This window comes from Xenopus tropicalis, chromosome 7 (genome assembly GCF_000004195.4).
Source record: "Xenopus tropicalis strain Nigerian chromosome 7, UCB_Xtro_10.0, whole genome shotgun sequence".
Lineage (NCBI taxonomy): Eukaryota > Metazoa > Chordata > Amphibia > Anura > Pipidae > Xenopus > Xenopus tropicalis.
The window spans coordinates 12,493,175-12,512,994 of record NC_030683.2 but is presented as its reverse complement, the minus strand read 5'-3'; the positions used below and the strand labels follow the sequence as shown (position 1 = coordinate 12,512,994).

The 19,820-nt window shown below is 36.8% G+C and overlaps 1 protein-coding gene across 1 annotated transcript; it reads right to left on the bottom strand.

Annotated features, from left to right (window-relative positions):
- Positions 1-259: 259 nt before the first annotated feature.
- LOC105947814 (olfactory receptor 8H1-like) lies at positions 260-1,213 on the bottom strand. Its single transcript, XM_031906482.1, has one exon. The coding sequence runs from the start codon at positions 1,211-1,213 to the stop codon at positions 260-262; it is 954 nt and encodes a 317-aa protein (XP_031762342.1).
- Positions 1,214-19,820: the final 18,607 nt, after the last annotated feature.

The following is a 19,820-nucleotide window of genomic DNA, read 5'->3' as shown; positions in this document are numbered from 1 at the left end:
TAAAACACACATTTCCAATGGTCTTAGGAATAATTTTATGGTTGGGGGTCACCACAACATGAGGAACTGTATTAAAGGGTCGCGGCATTAGGGAGGTTGAGAACCACTGTACTAGATCATCAGTTACTAAACAAGAAGTCGGCTCTCATTTATATGGCACTGGTGGCTAAATGTGCTGTAAATCAGACCAGTTATAGTATATTTATTTATTTTACTGAAATGGTCTATTTAAGACTGTAGTGGCCAGGCTAATGTTTCATTAAGTGGCATTGCCAATGTAAAAGAAAAAACCTCTTTGCTTCAGTTTAATAAGTGAAGAGTGAAATTCTCTATTTTTCAGTGTGTAAATGAGAGGATTTAGCACAGGGCCCAGGGCAATGTACAGCAGTGAGAAATACTTGTCTCTTTTTAGGGAATAACTTGTGGTGGGTCTCATATACAGGCAAAATACTGTCCCATAAAGGGTTATCACACAGGCCAGGTGAGAAGCACAGGTAGAAAAGGCTTTTTGTCTCCCCTCTGAGGATTGTATTTTCAGGATAGCAGAGACGATAAATATGTATGAGGTCAGAGTAAGGAGGAAGGCATTGAAAATCAGCATTGAGCCTTCAACGAAGATTAAAACTTCCACACTAAAAGTGCTGCTACAGGAAAGTTTTAGCAATGGTGAGAGATCACAGAAAAAATGGTTAATAAGACGGGAAGCACAATATGATAGTTTAGATACAAGTATAATAAAGCCGAATGTTATACCAAACCCAACAGTGAATGCTGCAGTTATAAGCCCAGCACAGTGTTTCCTGCTCATTCGGGCAATGTAATGAAGGGGATCACAGATGGCAACATAACGATCATATGCCATGGCCGTCAGGAGAAAGAATTCACTGGCAGCCAAGGCCACAAAAACATACATTTGAGTCATACACCCCAAGAATGAAATGTTATTTTGTTGTGTGAGAAGAATATGTAGCAAATTAGGTAAAATATTTGAGGTGGAAGAAATGTCTATGAGTGAAAGGTTCTGCAAGAATATGTACATGGGGGTGTGTAAGTGAGGATTGCATGAAATGACTAAGAATATGATGAGATTTCCCAGCAGAATGATGAGATAGATTACAAGGATTAGCACAAAAAGAGAGATTTGAAGCTCAGGAGTATCAGAGAATCCTTGGATGATGAATCCTGAGGCATTTGTTTTACTTCCTGAGGCCATTTTTCAAGACTTCCTTCTTATGGATAAAAGCAAATAATAGTATAAATATTTTACATATGGATAAATGGAACATCCCACCAACAGACATCAATGGCAGCCCTTCGGATTCCCTTAGTAGAGTTTCTTTGCTCAAATTTTCCAGATTGGAGTCTTATCCTGTCTGTGAGAACTGCTCAGAACTCAGAGACTGAGTACTGTATATACGTAAATCTCCAAAATGCAGGCAGAAGAGTCAGAGAAGAAGCCGGGAAACACCATGATTGGCAGAGTTTTTACTCCATTAAACATTTGAAAAAACCCCAAAACATTGGATAAGACTGATATATGATAAAAGAGATTAAACTACTAACTTTTAACAAGGTACTTGCAGTTTTTGTGAACACATATTCCCATCACCAGCTCTGCCCGAAACGGAAAGATTTTTATGTAGTTTGAGAAATTTGGATTCAGAGCTGCTTCAATTTTAAAAAGTGGTGCTCGTGTCAGAAAGAAGACTTAATATGGAGCACTGTGGAACTGTGACCAACTGATGCTCTACATCAGGGATCCCCAACCTTTCTTACTCGTGAGCCACAGTCAAATGTAAAAAGACTTGGGGAGCAACACAAGCACCATAAAAGTTCATTGAGGAGCCAAATAAGGGCTAAGATTGGCTATTAGGGGCCTCTATTCACCCTACCAGCTTACAGGGGGCTTTAATTGGTAGTAGATTTTGTTTTTATTCAACCAAAACTTGCCACCAAGTCAGGAATTCAAAAATAATTACCTGGTTTGGGGGCACTGAGAGCAACATCCAAGGGGTTGGGGAGCAACACGTTGCCCCCGAGGCACTGGTTGGGGATCACTGCTCTACATCTTCTGCCCTAAATCTGTACAAAATAATGCATCCTTTGTAAATTGAAATGACATTTAAACAGAAAAATAAGCAAACTGGTTTACACTGTATTTATTAGAGTCACTTGGGGGGCGGTGGAAAAAAAGAATTTGCCTTCATGTTAATATTATTTTATATAAGTTTGCAGGAAATAGTAAAAGCCTCTTGTATGAACCCACACAGCTCTACATGATTACTTATCTCAATTCAAACCTTGCAATGATCGTGCATGTCACAGCCAGTATATCCTACGTATATATCAGTCAGACCTTGTTGGCTTAGTCTGAGGAGCTTAAGAGGCCCAGTTTATATAACCAGTGTGACAAAGGGAATTCCTCAGAGAATACACAATTATGAGCTCATTAATAAAGACATATAAACTTAGTGCTGTATAATGTATAACTTGGGAAATGTGGTTTAATTGTAATAAATACCTCTCTAGGGAAATAGCTCTAGAAAAACTATTGTAAACTTATCAGTTTAATGTAGGATTTAGTGATGCTTTTGGCTACAAACCTTTTCTTTTCACAAAGTAACAGAAATGAAAACTAAAATGGGGGAGAATTAACCTTTTAGCTGCCAAGGTACATGCTTTCAGAAAAAGGGTTTATCTGCCAAACACGTGCGCCGTACGTTCTTTGCAGACAAAGGACTCTCTCTGCAGAGGCGGCATGACCTCTAAACAGCAGACGCAATCACGGGTTCATTTGTTGCATTTTTTATCCCTGTATTAGTGTTTCTGATCTGTTTTTATCATCACTCTGCCATGTGGTACTTTGGTGTAAAAAAAGAACTTTACCTATGTTGAATTCATCAGAATGTGTACTTTCCAAAAATATATGGTTTTCTTGGGGTCTCTGTATAGTTAGGGGGTCTTACGGCACATAATATGCTGACAGGGGGCTCTGTGTGCAAAAGCAGAGTTGGCAGATGAGAAATCCTTATGCGCTATTTTCATTTTGGGGTCAGTACATACCACAGACTTTGGTATATCTATGCATATAGATCAAACTGTTCAGTAGACCTCTGGTGTTCCTATTTGGGGTGATTTGCCTTTGTACGCAATAAATTGTGTGAGATAAATGCGGAAAATTACAACATTTTTAGGTGATTTTCTTAAAAGTCATAACAACCATTAAATAAGGAAAGCTTTCCAGATTGGTATTTTGGTGTAGAAAGGCTTCTTTACCCATGTTGGATTGGTTAGAATGTGTACTTTCCAAAAATATATGGTTTTCAGGGGTCACCCTACATTTCTGCAGCTTCTACCCCTCATTAAACTGCCACATGTTTATGAATTAGGTAAAGGTAATCCATGAAATTAGTGTATAACAAGGTATTTTGGGGTCTCTAAGTGCCATGTGCTTTGATAAACATATGTACAGTGGGCATCAAACTGTTAGCAGACCTCTGGGGTTCATATTTAGAGTGTTTTATATAGCTACCTAATGGCCTATAGAAAATAAGATGCTGCATAGTGGAAGTTTTGAGGTTATTTTTTGAAATGTCATAAAAATCGGCAAACTTTGGAGTAGAAAGACATGGGTACCCATTTTAGATTAGGGAGAATATGTACTTTCCAAAAATATATGGCTTTCTGGGGTGAGCATACTTTTTTGTACCTTTATCCCACATAAAAAGTTGTTAATGTGTTGATTTTGCAGGAGCTGAAATGACAGAAATGATAGATTTTATGGGGGTATGTTCACATTGGGCCCCTAAATGCCACAAACTTAGGTAAACCTATACATATGGGGCATCAAACTGTTCAGTGGACCCCTGGTGTTCAAATTCAGGGTGTTTTATTTTGGTAGCTAATGCTATGTGGGAGATAAGATGCTGCAAAGTAGAAGCTTTGAGTTGATATTTGGCAATGTCATCAAAATTGTCAACTTTAGGAAAGCTTTGCGACTTGGTACTTTGGAGTAGAAAGACATGGGTACCTATTTTTAATTGCGGGGAATGTGTACTTTCCAAAAATACATGGCTTTCTGGGGTGAGCGTACTTTTTGTAGTGTTATCCCACATAAAATGATGTAAATGTGTTGATGTTGCAGGATCTGAAATGACAGAAATGATAGATCATATGGGGGTATGTTCCCATTGGGGCCCCTACATGCCACATACTTGGGTAAACCTATACATATTGGGCATCAGACTGTTCAGTGGACCCCTGGTGTTCATATTTAGGGTGTTTTATTCGGTTACTTTATGACCTGTAGGAGATAAGATACTATAGACTGGAAGTGATTTTTTAGAAATTTCACAAATTATTATAAAAACCAATAATTTTGGGAAAGCATTGCGACTTGATAGTTTAGAGTAGATAGGCAGTTGTGCCTATTCTGGATTCCCCAGAATCTGTTCTTTCCAAAAATGTATAATTTTCTGGGATAAACCTTCTGTTATTGGGATTTTTGGCCTTGAAATCTAAAGTATGCAGCTTTCTGGAGCAGTGCTTTGGAAATTTTGTAGTGTACTGCTGGGAGTTTTTGGCCTATACAAGTGAGAAATCTCCATAAAACTATATATATTTGGTATTGGCACGTTCAGGAGACATGGGACTTTCCAAAGCAGTTGTATTTTTGTGCATAAAATAATTGTTTTTTCTGGTATATGTGTTTATATTATGGAAAATATGATTTTTTTTCATTTGTTATTTATTTAGAAGCATATATCTTGTCACAGAATTGGAATTACACCAAATAATTCTACCATATTTTGAAACCTTGTCTTTAAAAAAAACCAATATATTGTTTTCCTGGGTAAACTAAAAGTCCCCCTGAGGAAAGGCCCCTAAAGTGAAACAGCGCAAAATGTTCAAAAACTATCTAGCAATACAAGTTCTGCTTTTACCAAAACGGCTGGCAGTGAAAGGGTTAAAGCTGCTTATTTTCAGTTTTGTTTATTGTCACTGATTGAGCCTCTTTCTTGACTTCTGGTGTTGACCTGGAACTATTACCAGATCTGTTTAATCCTTTTTCTTTATATTGTTCAGGTATGTTTTTGCCATTGACAAATTGTATCCCAAACCCAGAACTAAAGCCAAGGTCCCGGTCTCAGCTCACTCTTCTGCCTATAACAGCCACCTTTTGCTTCAGGAGGAGCCCTCCGCTACTCAGGTGGTGCCAGGACTAGTGATGAGTGAATATTTACGTCTGGCAAGGATTCACAGCAAATTTCGACATTTCGTTATATGTGAAACTTCCATGAAAATTTGCTTGAAAATTTGCGTGAAAAATTTGACATGCTTCAAAAAAAGAAGCGGGTGACAAAAAAAAGTTGCACAACAAACGCGTTTCACAGATTTTTCAAAAATGTTTCTGAAATTTTCTTGTTGTTTTACAAATTTCAAGGTAAAGCGAAACAGGAAAGATTTGTTCATCACTAGCCATGACTAAATGTGCAAGAACCAGGGCAAATGTTCTGGGCAGCGTTTGAGCAGTCAGGGAGTGGAGACGAAGGTGAAACAGGCCGAGGTCAAAACCATGGAAGCAATGAGGTACAGAATCGAGATTCAGAAGACATAGTTGGAAAACAGGCAAAACATTCATCAAAAGACGAAGTACAATCAGAAACAATCACACCAGGAAACAGGAAGTAGAGCCAAAGTTGGGCGACTAAATTATGCCCAGGAGCCTTTAAATATTTGAATTCCGTGCTGCTCGTGAAACAGAAAGAACAAAGAGGTGGGCGTCCCCGCCGCCCCACTAGACCACCAGCTATTGTCAGACAAATTTTCAAAAATTTGCAAATTCACACCAAAAATTTGCAGCATTCAGCAAATCTTTCAGCAGTTTTGCAAATTTTTTGCTGATGCAAAATGAGACAGATTTGCTCATCACTAGACGGGCTCTGTCACCAGAGTTTCAAGGCTTCGGGCTATATTTTTTACTAACCAATTCTCATGGCATCTAGCTGCATTGCTTATCCTATGAAAGTGTAAAAAGACAAAATCTAGAGCATCTGAGTATCATAGGAAGTCTTTAAAAATGGTCTTTAGAAATGGTTGATACCAAACGGATTATCACAACATTTTTCACTTTCTACCATAAAGCATCAATCAGCATCTTCTTTCAAATGAATCTAGAAAATGACAAAATTAAGATTTGCTCATTAATTTTTCAAAATCATGAAAAAAAAATCATGAAATTTTTTTATTTTATTTATGATGGTGTTTTTTTTCTCTACCACTAGCAGATTCACGACAAAATAAAATCAGAATCACTGGATCGTGTGAAATTATGGTGAAAATGTTTTGCCAGTCATCCAACTGAATTGAGAAAAGCCAGTGAGATGAAACACAGCAAGTCCAGTTGATTTGATTTATTACTTCGGATATATAGGAATATTAAACCTCCAAACTTTATTGAATAATGACGGGCAACAAAATCCGGCGCAGCCAAAATTGTAGCGAGCGTCAAATGAATTGTCGCACATCAAAAAGAATTGTCTTGCTCTTCAAAAAAATTGTCTCTCGCGTCAAAAGAATTGTTGCGCAATTTTTTTTGACATGCAACTTTTTCCCCGAATTTTCCGGCGAAGCGAAACAGGACAGATTCGCTCATCACTGTTATTGAAAAATTGCTCTACTTGTTTCTATCTTTTGCCTAAAGATGTGGGATAGAGTGTCTTTTTCCCAACAACTTTCTGTTAGATACATTTCAATACTTTTGGCATATAATACCAATCTATTCATATCTTGTATAAATTTATCTGCAGCGAATTTTCACCGAAGTTTCGCAAAACGATTTCTCAATGGTGAAATGCAGAAATTAGCTGCCAATCCATGCCTGATGAAAAACTTCACTTATAACTAAACATAACGGCACATTTGGAGTAGTGATAAACAAATCTGTCTCGTTTCGACTTTTTCACTTCCTGAACAGAAATTCCTTGTTTCTTTTTACATTTTTTGCGTTTTCTAAACACAAATTAAAAAGATCTAAACTATTGTAATGAGAAACATTTTGTACAATGTACAAGCAATACTATGGCCAGCTTTTGTCGAATACAATGGGAGGTATATTTTCAACATTTTTTTTCATAAAATTTGTTATTTTCTTTAATATGCTAGTAATAAAAAATATACACCAGTTTTAATAATCACAGGTAAAATTAAATATAGAAAAACTGGTTCAAAAATGGTTCAATTTGCCTCTTAATGTTTAGTGCAAATAATGAAGCACCTGATATAATATTCACATTGCGTCATATGTGCATAGAAAGGGAAACATATATGTAGCCTAACAATCCAGTGGCGTAACAAGGGTGCCCCCCTGCAAAAAAATGGAGGGGCCCAGCACACACATCCCCCTACTTGGACATCCCCCGCCTGCCTATTAGCAATCTGCTGGAGTCTCCTGTTAGCCGCATCCCTCTCCCCGGCTGCAGGTAGAAAAGTGGCTGTAGATGGGGGGAGTTTGCTTCACGAGGCCTGCTTCTTCTATAGTTATGCCACTGTAACAATCCACAAAGGTGTGTAATTAACACCGCCAAGCAGTTATTCATTGTATCATGTTATTTGTATTGTATCATTGTTATTTTTTCTTGCATTCACCTAGATCATCAGTTTCTAAACAAGAAGTCGGCTCTCATTTATATGGCTCTGGTGGCTAAATGTGCTGTAAATCAGACCAGTTATAGTATATTTATTTGTTTTACAGAAATGGTCTATTTAAGACTGTAGTGGCCAGGCTAATGTTTCATTAAGTGGCATTGACGATTTAAAATAAAAAAGCTTCTTTGCCTCAGTTTAATAAGTGAAGACTGAAATTCTCTATTTTTCAGTGTGTAAATAAGAGGATTTAGCACAGGGCCCAGGGCAATGTACAGCAGTGAGAAATACTTGTCTCTTTCCAGGGAATAACTTGTGGTGGGTCTCATATACAGGCAAAATACTGTCCCATAAAGGGTTATCACACAGGCCAGGTGAGAAGCACAGGTAGAAAAGGCTTTTTGTCTCCCCTCTGAGGATTGTATTTTCAGGATAGCAGAGATGATAAATATGTATGAGGCCAGAGTAAGGAGGAAGGAATTTAAAATCAGCAATGAGCCTTCAACGTAGATTAAAAGTTCCATGTTAAATGTGCTGCTGCAGGAAAGTTTTAGCAATGGTGTGAGATCACAGAAAAAATGGTTAATAAGACGGGAAGCACAATATGATAGTTTAGATATAAGGACAATAAGGCTGACTGCTCCGCCAAACCCACCAGTAAATACTGCAGTTATAAGCCCAGCACAGTGTTTCCTGCTCATTCGGGCAATGTAATGAAGGGGATCACAGATGGCAACATAACGATCATATGCCATGGCCGTCAGGAGAAAGTATTCACTGCCAGCCAAGGCCACAAAAACATACATTTGAGTCATACACCCCAAGAATGAAATGTTATTTTGTTGTGTGAGAAGAATATGTAGCAAATTGGGTAAAATATTTGAGGTGGAAGAAATGTCTATGAGTGAAAGGTTCAGCAAGAATATGTACATGGGGGTGTGTAAGTGAGGATTGCATGAAATGACTAAGAATACAATGAGATTTCCCAGCAGAATGATGAGATAGATTCCAAGGAATAGCACAAAAAGAGAGACATGAAGCTCAGGAGTATCAGAGAACCCTTGGATGATGAATCCTGAGGCATTTTTTTGACTCCCTGAGGCCATTTTTCAAGACTTTCTTCTTATGGATAAAAGCAAATAATAGTATAAATATTTCACATATGGATAAATGGAGCATCCCACCAACAGAGAACAATGGCAGCCCTTCGGATTCCCTTAGTAGATATTGCAGGCAACATCAGTTTCTTTGCTCAAATTTTCCGGATTGGAGTCTTATCCTGCCTGTGAGAACTGCTCAGAACTCAGAGACTGAGTACTGTATATACGTAAATCTCCAAAATGCAGGCGAAAGAGTCAGAGAAGAAGCCGGGAAACACCATGATTGGCAGAGTTTTTACTCCATTAAACATTTGAAAAAACCAAAAACATTGGGGCAATGCATAAAACTTTAGTTACTTTTGTGCTGGTTTTACTCCATATTTTGGATAAGACTGATATATGATAAAATAGATTACATTACTACATTTTAACAAGGTACTTGCAGTTTTTGTGAACACATTTTCCCATCGCCAGCTCTGCCTGAAACTGAAAGATGTTTATATAATTTGACAAATTTGGATTCAGAGCTGCTTCGGTTTTAAAAAGTGGTGCTCGTGTCAGAAAGAAGCCGTAATATGGAGCACTGTGGAATTGTGACCAACTGATGCTCTATATCTTCTGCCCTAAATCTGTTCAAAATAATACATCTTTTTTAAATTGAGTCACTTGAGGGGCGGTGGGAAAAAGAGTTTGCCTTCATGTTAATATTATTTTATATAAGTTTGCAGGAAATAGTAAAAGCCTCTTGTATGAACCCACACAGCTCTATATAATTACTTATCTCAATTCAAACCCTGCAATGATCGTGCATGTAACAGCCAGTATATCATGCCGGTCTCTATAGGAACCCAGTTTATATAACCAGTGTGACACAGGGAATTCCTCAGGGAATACACAATTATGAGCTCATTTAATAAAGACATATAAACTTAGTGCTGTATAATGTATAACTTGGGAAATGTGGTTTAATTGTAATAAATACCTCTCTAGGGAAATAGCTCTAGAAAAACTATTGTAAACTTATCAGTTTAATGTAGGATTTAGTGATGCTTTTGGCTACAAACCTTTTCTTTTCACAAAGTAACAGAAATGAAAACTAAAATGGGGGAGAATTAACCCTTTAGCTGCCAAGGTACATGCTTTCAGAAAAAGGGTTTATCTGCCAAGCACGTACGCCGTACGTTATTTGCAGACAAAGGATTCTCTCTGCAGAGGAGGCATGACCTCCAAGCAGCAGACACGATCACGGGTTCATTTATTGCATTTTTTTATCCCTGTATTAGTGTTTCTGATCTGTTTTTATCATCAGTCTGCCATGTGGTACTTTGGTGTAGAAAAATAACTTTACCTATTTTGAATTCATCAGAATGTGTACTTTCCAAAAATATATGGTTCTCTGGGGGTCTCTGTATAGTTAGGGGGTGTTACAGCACATAATACACTGACAGGGGGCTCTGTATGCAAAAGCTGAGTTGGCAGTCGAGAAATCCTTATGCACTATTTTCATTTTGGGGTCAGTACATACCGCAGACTTTGGTATATCTATGCATATTGGGCCTAAAACTGTTCAGTAGGCCTCTGGTGTTCCTATTTGGGGTGATTTGCCTTTGTATGCAAGAAATTGTGTGAGATAAATGCGGCAAATTGCAACATTTTTAGACGATTTGTCATAACAACCATTAAATTAGGAAAGCTTTCCAGATTGGTACTTTGGTGTAGAAAGGCTTCTTTACCCATGTTGGATTGGTTAGAATGTGTACTTTCCAAAAATATATGGTTGTCAGGGGTTACCCTACATTTCTGCTGCTTCTACCCCTCATTAAACTGCCACATGTTTATGAATTAGGTAAAGGTAAGCCATGAAATTAGTGTATAACAAGGTATTTTGGGGTCTCTAAGTGCCATGTGCTTTGATAAACATATGTACAGTGGGCATCAAACTGTTAGCAGACCTCTGGGGTTCATATTTAGAGTGTTTTATATAGCTACCTAATGACCTGTAGAAAATAAGATGCATAGTTGAAATTTTGAGGTTATTTTTGGAAATGTCATAAAAATCAGCAAACTTCGGACTAAAAAGACATGGGTACACATTTTAGATTTGGGTGAATGTGTACTTTCCAAAAATATATGGCTTTCTGGGGCGAGCATACTTTTTTGTAGCATTATCCCACATATAAAGGTGTTAATGTGTTGATTTTGCAGTAGCTGAAATGACAGAAACATGCCACAAACTTAGGTAAACCTATACATATTGGGCATAAAACTGTTCAGTGGACCCCTGGCGTTCATATTTAGGGTGTTTTATTTGGTTACTTTATGACCTGTAGGAGATAAGATACTATAGACTGGAAGCTTTGAAGCGATTTTTTAAAAAATTCACAAATTTTGATAAAAACCAATAACTTTAGGAAAGCATTGCGACTTGATAGTTCGGAGTAGACAGACAGTTGTGCCTATTCTGGATTCCCTAGAATGTGTTCTTTTGAAAAATGTATAATTTTATGGGATAAACCTTCTGTTAGTGGAATTTTTGGCCTTAAAATCTAAAGTATGCAGCTTTCTGGAGCAGTGCTTTGGAAATTTGGTAGTGTACTGCTGAGAGTTTTTGACCTATACAAGTGAGAAATCTCCATATAAACTATATATATTTGGTATTGGCACGTTCAGGAGACATGGGACTTTTCAGTTGTATTTTGTGCATAAAATTATTTGTCTTTCTAGTGTATATGTTTATATTATGGAAATATGATCTTTTTCATTTTGTAGACATTAGAAGTCTATATCTTGTTACGTAATTGGAATTACACCAAAAAATTCCACCATATTTTGAATCCTTAGGTTGTCCTGAAATAAACAATATATTGTTTTCCTGGGTAAACTAAAAATTCCCCCAAGGAAAGGCTCCTAAATTTAAACAGTGCAAAATGTTCAAAAACTGTCTGGCAGTACAAGTTCTGCTTTTACCAAAATGGCTGGCAGTAAAAGGGTTAAAGCTGCTTATTTTCTGTTTTGTTTATCGTTACTGATTGGGCCTCTTTCTTGACTTCTGGTGCTGATCTGGGACTATTACCAGATCTGATTAATGCTTTGGCAGTACAGTGTGTATAAATCTACCATTAACATCAGTTTGATACAAAGGGAATATTTTGACTTCTCACATTCACTGCCGCACTGTACTCCTATATTAATATTGTACCATGAGCTTTCTGTGTGCCACCCCAGTAGAATATGGGCCAACAAAAGATGGGTAAAACCCCTTATTATTCCCATTCACACCTTATCCTCTCTTTTGAGCAATTTGACCAACAATGTATAGAGCCATGCACAAGTGTTTACATACCCCCCAGGCTTTTCTACATCTCCTACATGAAAATAACATTGAGTTAATTTGTAATTATAATATAGATATAGGACCCGTTATCCAGAATGCTCGGGACCAAGGGTATTCCGGATAAGGGGTCTTAACATAATTTGGATCTCCATACCATAAGTCTGCTAAAAAATCAAAAAAACATGAATTAAACCCAATAGGATTGTTTTGCATCCAACAACTGTTCCAGCACCCGTTAGATACATTTAAGTACATTGAAGGCAACATTTTTGGCGTATAATACCAATCTATTCATATTTTGTATACTCTTCTTACATCTTTCATTTATTCCATATACGTAAATAGGTTCAATATGTACCCCTGGGAATTGAATTGCATCTCAAATTAAATCTCGTCCACCTTTTCATGTAATAAACCATTTTCTCACTGGATTGAATCTGGCCTATTATATGTTGCAGTGCTAATGAAAGACACCAGATTGTTATATTCAAGACATTTGCCTTTTCTGTTGCCATCCATCATATCACATCTGCTCAGAGGGTTGCAGTGACGCAACTGTTGACCTCCTGTGAAAAGTGGTAACATAAGTAGTCATAAGCTAATCTGTCCCATTTTGCTTCGCCGTAAAATTCACAAAATGACAAAAAAATTTGTGAACCAGCGAAAAATAAGCAAAAGGCATTTTATTTAGTTTATTGCACACCATTTATTTTATTGCATGCCTTTTATTTTGCGGCACATGACTTTTTTTGCCGCAACCGCAACTTTTTTTGATGCTCAACAAATTTTTCTGCATCGAATTTTCACCGAAGTTTTGCAAAACAATTCATCAATAGTGAAATGCAGAAATTCACTGCGAATCCATGCCTGATAAAAAAAATTCACTTATCCCTTAAACACAATGGCACATTTGGAGTAGTGAAATACAAATCTGTCCCGTTTCAACTTTTTGGGATCCTAAACAGGAATGCCTTAATTTTTTTTATATTTTTGTGTTTTCTAAACACAAATTGAGAGATTTATCAATCAAAAAGATCTAAAAATTTTAATGAGAAATATTTTGTCAAAACTATGGCTATTTTCAACATTTTTTTTTAGAAGTACAGTTTTTTTTTTTCAAATATGCAATAAGATATATTTGTAATATGTTTGTAAAATGTGTTATTTTCTTAAATATGCTGGTAATAAAATATATACACCAGTTTTAAAAATTACAGGTGAAATTAAAAATAGAAAAACTCAAAAATGATCAAATTTGTAGATGATTCAATTTGCCTCTTAATGTTTAGTACAAATAATGAAGCACCTGATATAATATTCACATATTAACTATTGATAAGAGGGCGATTCCATAATAGATTAATTATATTTGGAAGCGGTGTGCTACATCTGGGACATTTATTAAGGAAATTTTTATTCTTTGAGTCAAAATGAAAACCTTTATATGTTAGATGAATAAGTCTATAATTTTGTTCCCTCCAGACTTCTGTATAATTGAGTTTTTCAAAATGTTTTATACAATTGTATGAAGATAGGTGGACCATTTTTTTTTCCAGTCAAATCTTGTGGATGAGATTTGAGACTCGGGTTATTCCATATTAAAGTTTGTATAGTCCTCTTTCTATTATAGGATTGAGAGGCCATAAGTTTATTCAGAGCAGTAGTAAGAAGTGGATTATAACTTGATAAGGAATCTAGATGGTTATGGTGATGAAACCAATGAGCGATTTGGAGATAATGTAATTTTCCTTTTTCAGAAATTTGAAAGTTATTACTGAAGTCTTTCCAATCAAGAATTTTGTTAAGAGATGGTGAAATAATGTCTTTGATATGTTGTTTTCCTTTTTGTTTCCATATGGTAGAGATAGGAGGATAATATGAGCTGGAGAGTGTATAAATCTTCACTAGAGGTAGGTATGGAGTCAAGATATAACTAGATTTGTATAACTAATGCAAAAGTTTCCGAATTGCAAATGTATCTCTAAATAAAGGATTTTCTTTTGTTTCAGCCCGTTGAAAGGGGTCTGTGTATTAGTTCCAAAATGTTATTGCAAGAATTAGTCATAAGTTCCAGGGGCAGATTCATAAAGTTACCCTTCTCTGAAAACCATTCTACAATGTAATGGGTTAGAGCTGATAGGTTAAAGGATCTAAAATCAGACATATCAAGACCACCATAAGATTTAGGATAGTTCAATTTGTTTAATGCTATTTTGGGGATTTTACCTTTCCAGAGGAATTCAAGGAGGGTTGACTTTAGCTTATTGATATCTTTATGTTTCATTAAGAGAGGTAGATTTATGATATAATACATTTTTGAAAGATCATCATTTTGTAAAAATGCTATTGTTCCTTTCAAGTTCAGTGGGATATTATTCCATTTTTGACAAAGAGAAATTATGTTTTTTAACACAGGTAGATAATTTAAGGAGTAAAGCCTTTGGAGATCTGCCAGTAAATATATTCCAAGATATTTAATACTTGAAAGACTATGATGATCATGTACATCCATAAGTTCAGATTTGTTTAGGTTTATTTTAAATCCAGAGATGACCTCATAACATTGGATAATCGAAAATATGCTGGTAAGGTTTTTGTCATCAGCAAAGGCTGTTAGTTGAACTTTTACTTAATTTATTGATAAGCCGGGCAAGGAATCAGCAATCTTTAGTGTTTTAATTAAAGGTTCCAAGCATAGGTCAAACAATAGGGGTGATAAAGGACAACCCTGTTTGGTTCCTCTTTTCAAATATATTAGTTTTGAGAGTTCTCCTGCTGCCAATATCTGAGTAGTTGGGGCTGAATATAATAAATGAATTAAGCCAATAAAAAGGACCATAAAAACCAAAAGCTTCTAAAGAGTCAAATAGGTGGTCCCAGCAAATATTGTCGAAAGCTTTCTTTGCATTAACTTCTACCAATGAGATTGGAATTTTTTTGGTTTATGATTTTTATTAGGGTTCTTAAGTTTTTAGTTCCAGACTTCCCCTTGACAAATCCACTTTGTTCCGGGGAGATGAGCTTTGGGAGTACTAGAGATAGCCGGTTTGCAATAATTTTTGTCTGTATCTTCACATCCTGGTTGATCAGAGCAATGGGTCTGTACGAGGAGGTAATGATTGGATCCTTTCCTTGTTTGGGCAGTACTAAAGTATATGAATTGAGAATGGATGGTAAAATTTGCTTTTGATTAATTATGATATTATATAATTATGTAAGAAAAGGTAAAATTTCATTCATGAAACACTTAGAAAGGTCCAGATAGACCATCTGGTCCTCTAGCTTTGTATTTCTTCAGGGATGATTTTGTGAATCTTACTTCTTCTTCGGTAATTGGAGAGTTTAAGTTTTCCAGATCTGCTTGAGATATCTTGGGAAAAATTATGTTGTTAATGAATGTCTGTCTAAACTTGCTATTAGAATTAGTAGGGGAGTATAAGGTCTTGTAATATTTCCTGAAGGTCTCTGCAATCTCCAATGGGTTATGAGTGATTTTATCATCAATTGACCTGATACCGCTAATTTTATGAGACTTTGACCAATTTTTTTTATAATAATGGCTAGGAGTTTATTGGCTTTGTTGCCCAACTTAAAGTATTTGGATTTTACATAGCTATGGTCAATAGTATATTTTAGTATATTAATTTATTTTACTGAAATTGTCTATTTAAGACTGTAGTGGCCATGCTAATGTTTTATTAAGTGGCATTGATGCTTTTAAAGAAAAAAACCTCTTTGTCTCAGTTTAATAAGTGAAGATAGAAATTCTCTATTTTTCAGTGTGTAAATAAGAGGATTTAGCACAGGGCCCAGGGCAATGTACAGCAGCGAGAAATACTTGTCTCTTTCCAGGGAATAATTTGTGGTGGGTCTCATATACAGACAAATACCTGTCCCATAAAGGGTTATCACACAGGCCAGGTGAGAAGCACAGGTAGAAAAGGCTTTTTGTCTCCCCTCTGAGGATTGTATTTTCAGGATAGCAGAGATGATAAATATGTATGAGATCAGCGTAAGGAGGAAGGAATTGAAAACCAGCAATGAGCCTTCAACGTAGATTAAAAGTTCCACACTAAAAGTGCTGCTGCAGGAAAGTTTTAGCAATGGTATAACATCACAGAAGAAATGGTTAATAAGACGGGAAGCACAATATGATAGTTTAGATATAAGAACAAGATGGCCGACAGGGTTACCAAACCCAACAGTGAATGCTGCAGTTATAAGCCCAGCACAGTGTTTCCTGCTCAATCGGGCAATGTAATGAAGGGGATCACAGATGGCAACATAACGATCATATGCCATGGCCGTCAGGAGAAAGTACTCACTGCCAGCCAAGGCCACAAAAGCATACATTTGAGTCATACACCCCAAGAATGAAATGTTATTTTGTTGTGTGAGAAGAATATGTAGCAAATTAGGTAAAATATTTGAGGTGTAAGAAATGTCTATGAGTGAAAGGTTCAGCAAGAATATGTACATGGGGGTGTGTAAGTGAGGATTGCATGAAATGACTAAGAATATGATGAGATTTCCCAGCAGAATGATGAGATAGATTCCAAGGAATAGCACAAAAAGAGAGATATGAAGCTCAGGAGTATCAGAGAACCCTTGGATGATGAATCCTGAGACATTTTTTTGAGTTCCTGAGGCCATTTTTCTTCCTTCTTATGGATAAAAGCAGATAATAGTATGAATATTTCACACCCTTCGGTTTCAGTTATTAAATAATGCAGGCAACATCAGAGTCTTATCCTGTCTGTGAGAACTGCTCAAACCTCAGAGACTGAGTACTGTATATACGTAAATCTGCAGGCGGAAGAGTCAGAGAAGAAGCCGGGAAACACCATGATTGGCAGAGTTTTTACTCCATTAATCATTTGAAAACAAACCCAAAACATTGGGGCAATGTCCAAAACTTTAGTTACTTTTGTGCCATTTTATTCCATATTTTGGATAAGACAGATATATGATAAAAGAGACACATTTTTGCATCACCATCTCTGTCTGAAAGATTTTTTAGATAGTTTGACAAATTTGGATTCAGAGCTGCTTCAGTTTTAAAAAGTGGTGCTCGTGTCAGAAAGAAGCCGTAATATGGAGCACTGTGGAACTGTGACCAACTGATGCTCTATATCTTCTGCCCTAAATCTCTACAGAATGAAACATCTTTTGTAAATTGAAATGACATTTAAACAGACCCTATGCGTTGTTACATGAGCTGTAAAATAACCAAACTGGTTTACACTGTATTTATTAGAGTCACTTGGGGGGTGGTGAAAAAAAAGAGTTTGCCTTCATGTTAATATTATTTTATATAAGTTTGCAGGAAATAGTGAAAGCCTCTTGTATGACCCCACCCAGCTGTACATAATTACTTATCTCAATTCAAACCTTGCAATGATCGTGCATGTAACAGCCAGTATATCCTACGTATATATCAGTCAGACCTTGTCGGCTTAGTCTGAAGAAATGCAGAGTCTGAAGAAAAGCAGAGTCTGCCGGTCTCTATAGGAACCCAGTTTATATAACCAGTGTCACAAAGGGAATTCCTCAGAGAATACACAATTATGAGCTCATTTAATAAAGACATATAAACTTAGTGCTGTATAATGTATAACTTGGGAAATGTGGTATAATTATAATAAATACCTCTCTAGGGAAATAGCTCTGGAAAAACCATTGTAAGCGTATCAGTTTAATGTAGGATTTTGTGATGCTTTTATAATGGAGGAGAATCAAAGCTGCTTATTATCTGCTTTGTTGATTCTTTCTGATTGGGCCTCTTTCTTGACTTCTGATGTTGACCTGGGGCTCTGGCCAGATCGTATTAATCCTTTGGCAGTACAGTATGTATAAACCTACTGTAGCATGTATAAACCTACCGTACTCCTATATTAATATTGTACCAAAAGCTTTCTGTGTGCCACCCCATTAGAATATGGGCCAACAAAAGATGGGTAAAACCCCTTTTTATTCCCATTCACACATCTTAGCTTTTCTGGTAACAGAAATAAAAACTTTAATGGAGGATAAATTAACCCTTTCCCTGCCAAGCACGTAGCTCCTACGTGTTGGCATAAAAAGATGTTACACGCCAAGCACGTAGGAGCTACGTTTTCTTTATCTTGCGCTCGTTCTCTGCGCTCCCTGCTTAATCTGAGTGCAAAGAATGAGCCCAAGGTAAAGAACCCCCTAGAGGATGAGCAGAGGGGGGTTACTAGTGGCCCTTGGGGCACGATTGCGCAGGGGCCCCATGGGAAAAGTCTGACATGTGGATTCTACGTGTCAGGCTTTTTCTGCTTCCCCCCCCTTCCTGTGTATTTTTAGAAAATATATGGTTTTCTAGGGTCTCCATACTGTTAGGGGGTCTTATGGCACATAATACACATACTGGGTGCAAAAACTGCACAAGCTGGAGCGTCATTTGTGAAAATTCATATGCACTATTTTTATTTGGGTGCCCCTGTACTCCACATAGTTTGGTATATCTATGCATATAGGGCATCAAACTGTTCAGTAGACCTCTGGTGTTCCTAGTTGGGGTGATTTTCCTTTGTACGCAAGAAATTGTGTGAGATAAATGTGGCAAATTGCAACAGTTTTAGGCAATTTTCTGAAATGCCATAGAAACCACTAGCTTTAGGAAAGCTTTGCAGATTGGTACTTTGGTGTAGAAAGGACTCTTTACCCATGTTGGATTTGTCAGAATGAGTACTTTCCAAAAATATATGGTTTTCAGGGGTTACCCTAAATTTCTGCAGTTTCTATCCCACATAAAACTGCCATGTGTTTATGAATTAGGTAAAGGTAAGCCATGAAATTAGTGTGTACAAGGTATATTTTGGGGTCTCTAAGTGCCATTTGCTTTGATAAACTATGTACAGTGGGCATAAAACTGTTCAGTAGACCTCTGGAGTTCATATTTAGGGTGTTTTATCTTGGTATCTAATCACCTATAGAAAATAAGATGCTGCATATTGGAAGTTTTGAGGGGATTTTTGAAAAATGTCATAAAATCTGCAAACTTAGGAAACCTTTGCGGCTTGGTACTTTGGAGTAGAAAGACATGGGTACCCATTTTAGATTTCGGGGAATGTGTACTTTCCAAAAATATCTGACTTTCTGGGGTGAGCGTACTTTTTACTAGCTTTATCCCACATATAATAATGTAAATGTGTTGATTTTGCAGAAGCTGAAATGACAGAAATGATAGCTCATATGGGGGTATGTTCCCATTGGGGCCCCTACATGCCACATACTTAGGTAAACCTATACATATTGGGCATCAAACTTTTCAATGGACCCCTGGCATTCATATTTAGGGTGTTTTATCTTGGTACCTGATGATACATGGGAGACAAGATGCTGCAAACTGGAAGCTTTGAGAGGATTTTTGGAAATATTATCAAAATTGCCAACTTTAGGAAAGCTTTGCTACTTGTTACTTTGGAGTAGAAAGACATGGGTACCCATTTTAAATTCGCAGGAATGTGTACTCTCCAAAAATATGGCTTTCTGGGGTGAGCGTACTTTTTGTAGCTTTATCCTACATAATATGATGTAAATGTGTTGATTTTGCAGGAGCTGAAATGACAGAAATGATAGATCATATGGGGGTATGTTCCCATTGGGGCCCCTACATGCCACATACTTAGCTAAACCTATACATATTGGGCATCAAACTGTTCAGTGGAGCCCTGGCGTTCATATTTAGGGTGTTTAATCTGGTTACTTTATGACCT

What these genes read in the sequence shown, in the direction of transcription:
- LOC105947814 (XM_031906482.1), bottom strand. Translation starts at nt 1,213, where the DNA reads ATGGCCTCAGGAAGTAAAACAAATGCCTCAGGATTCATCATCCAAGGA.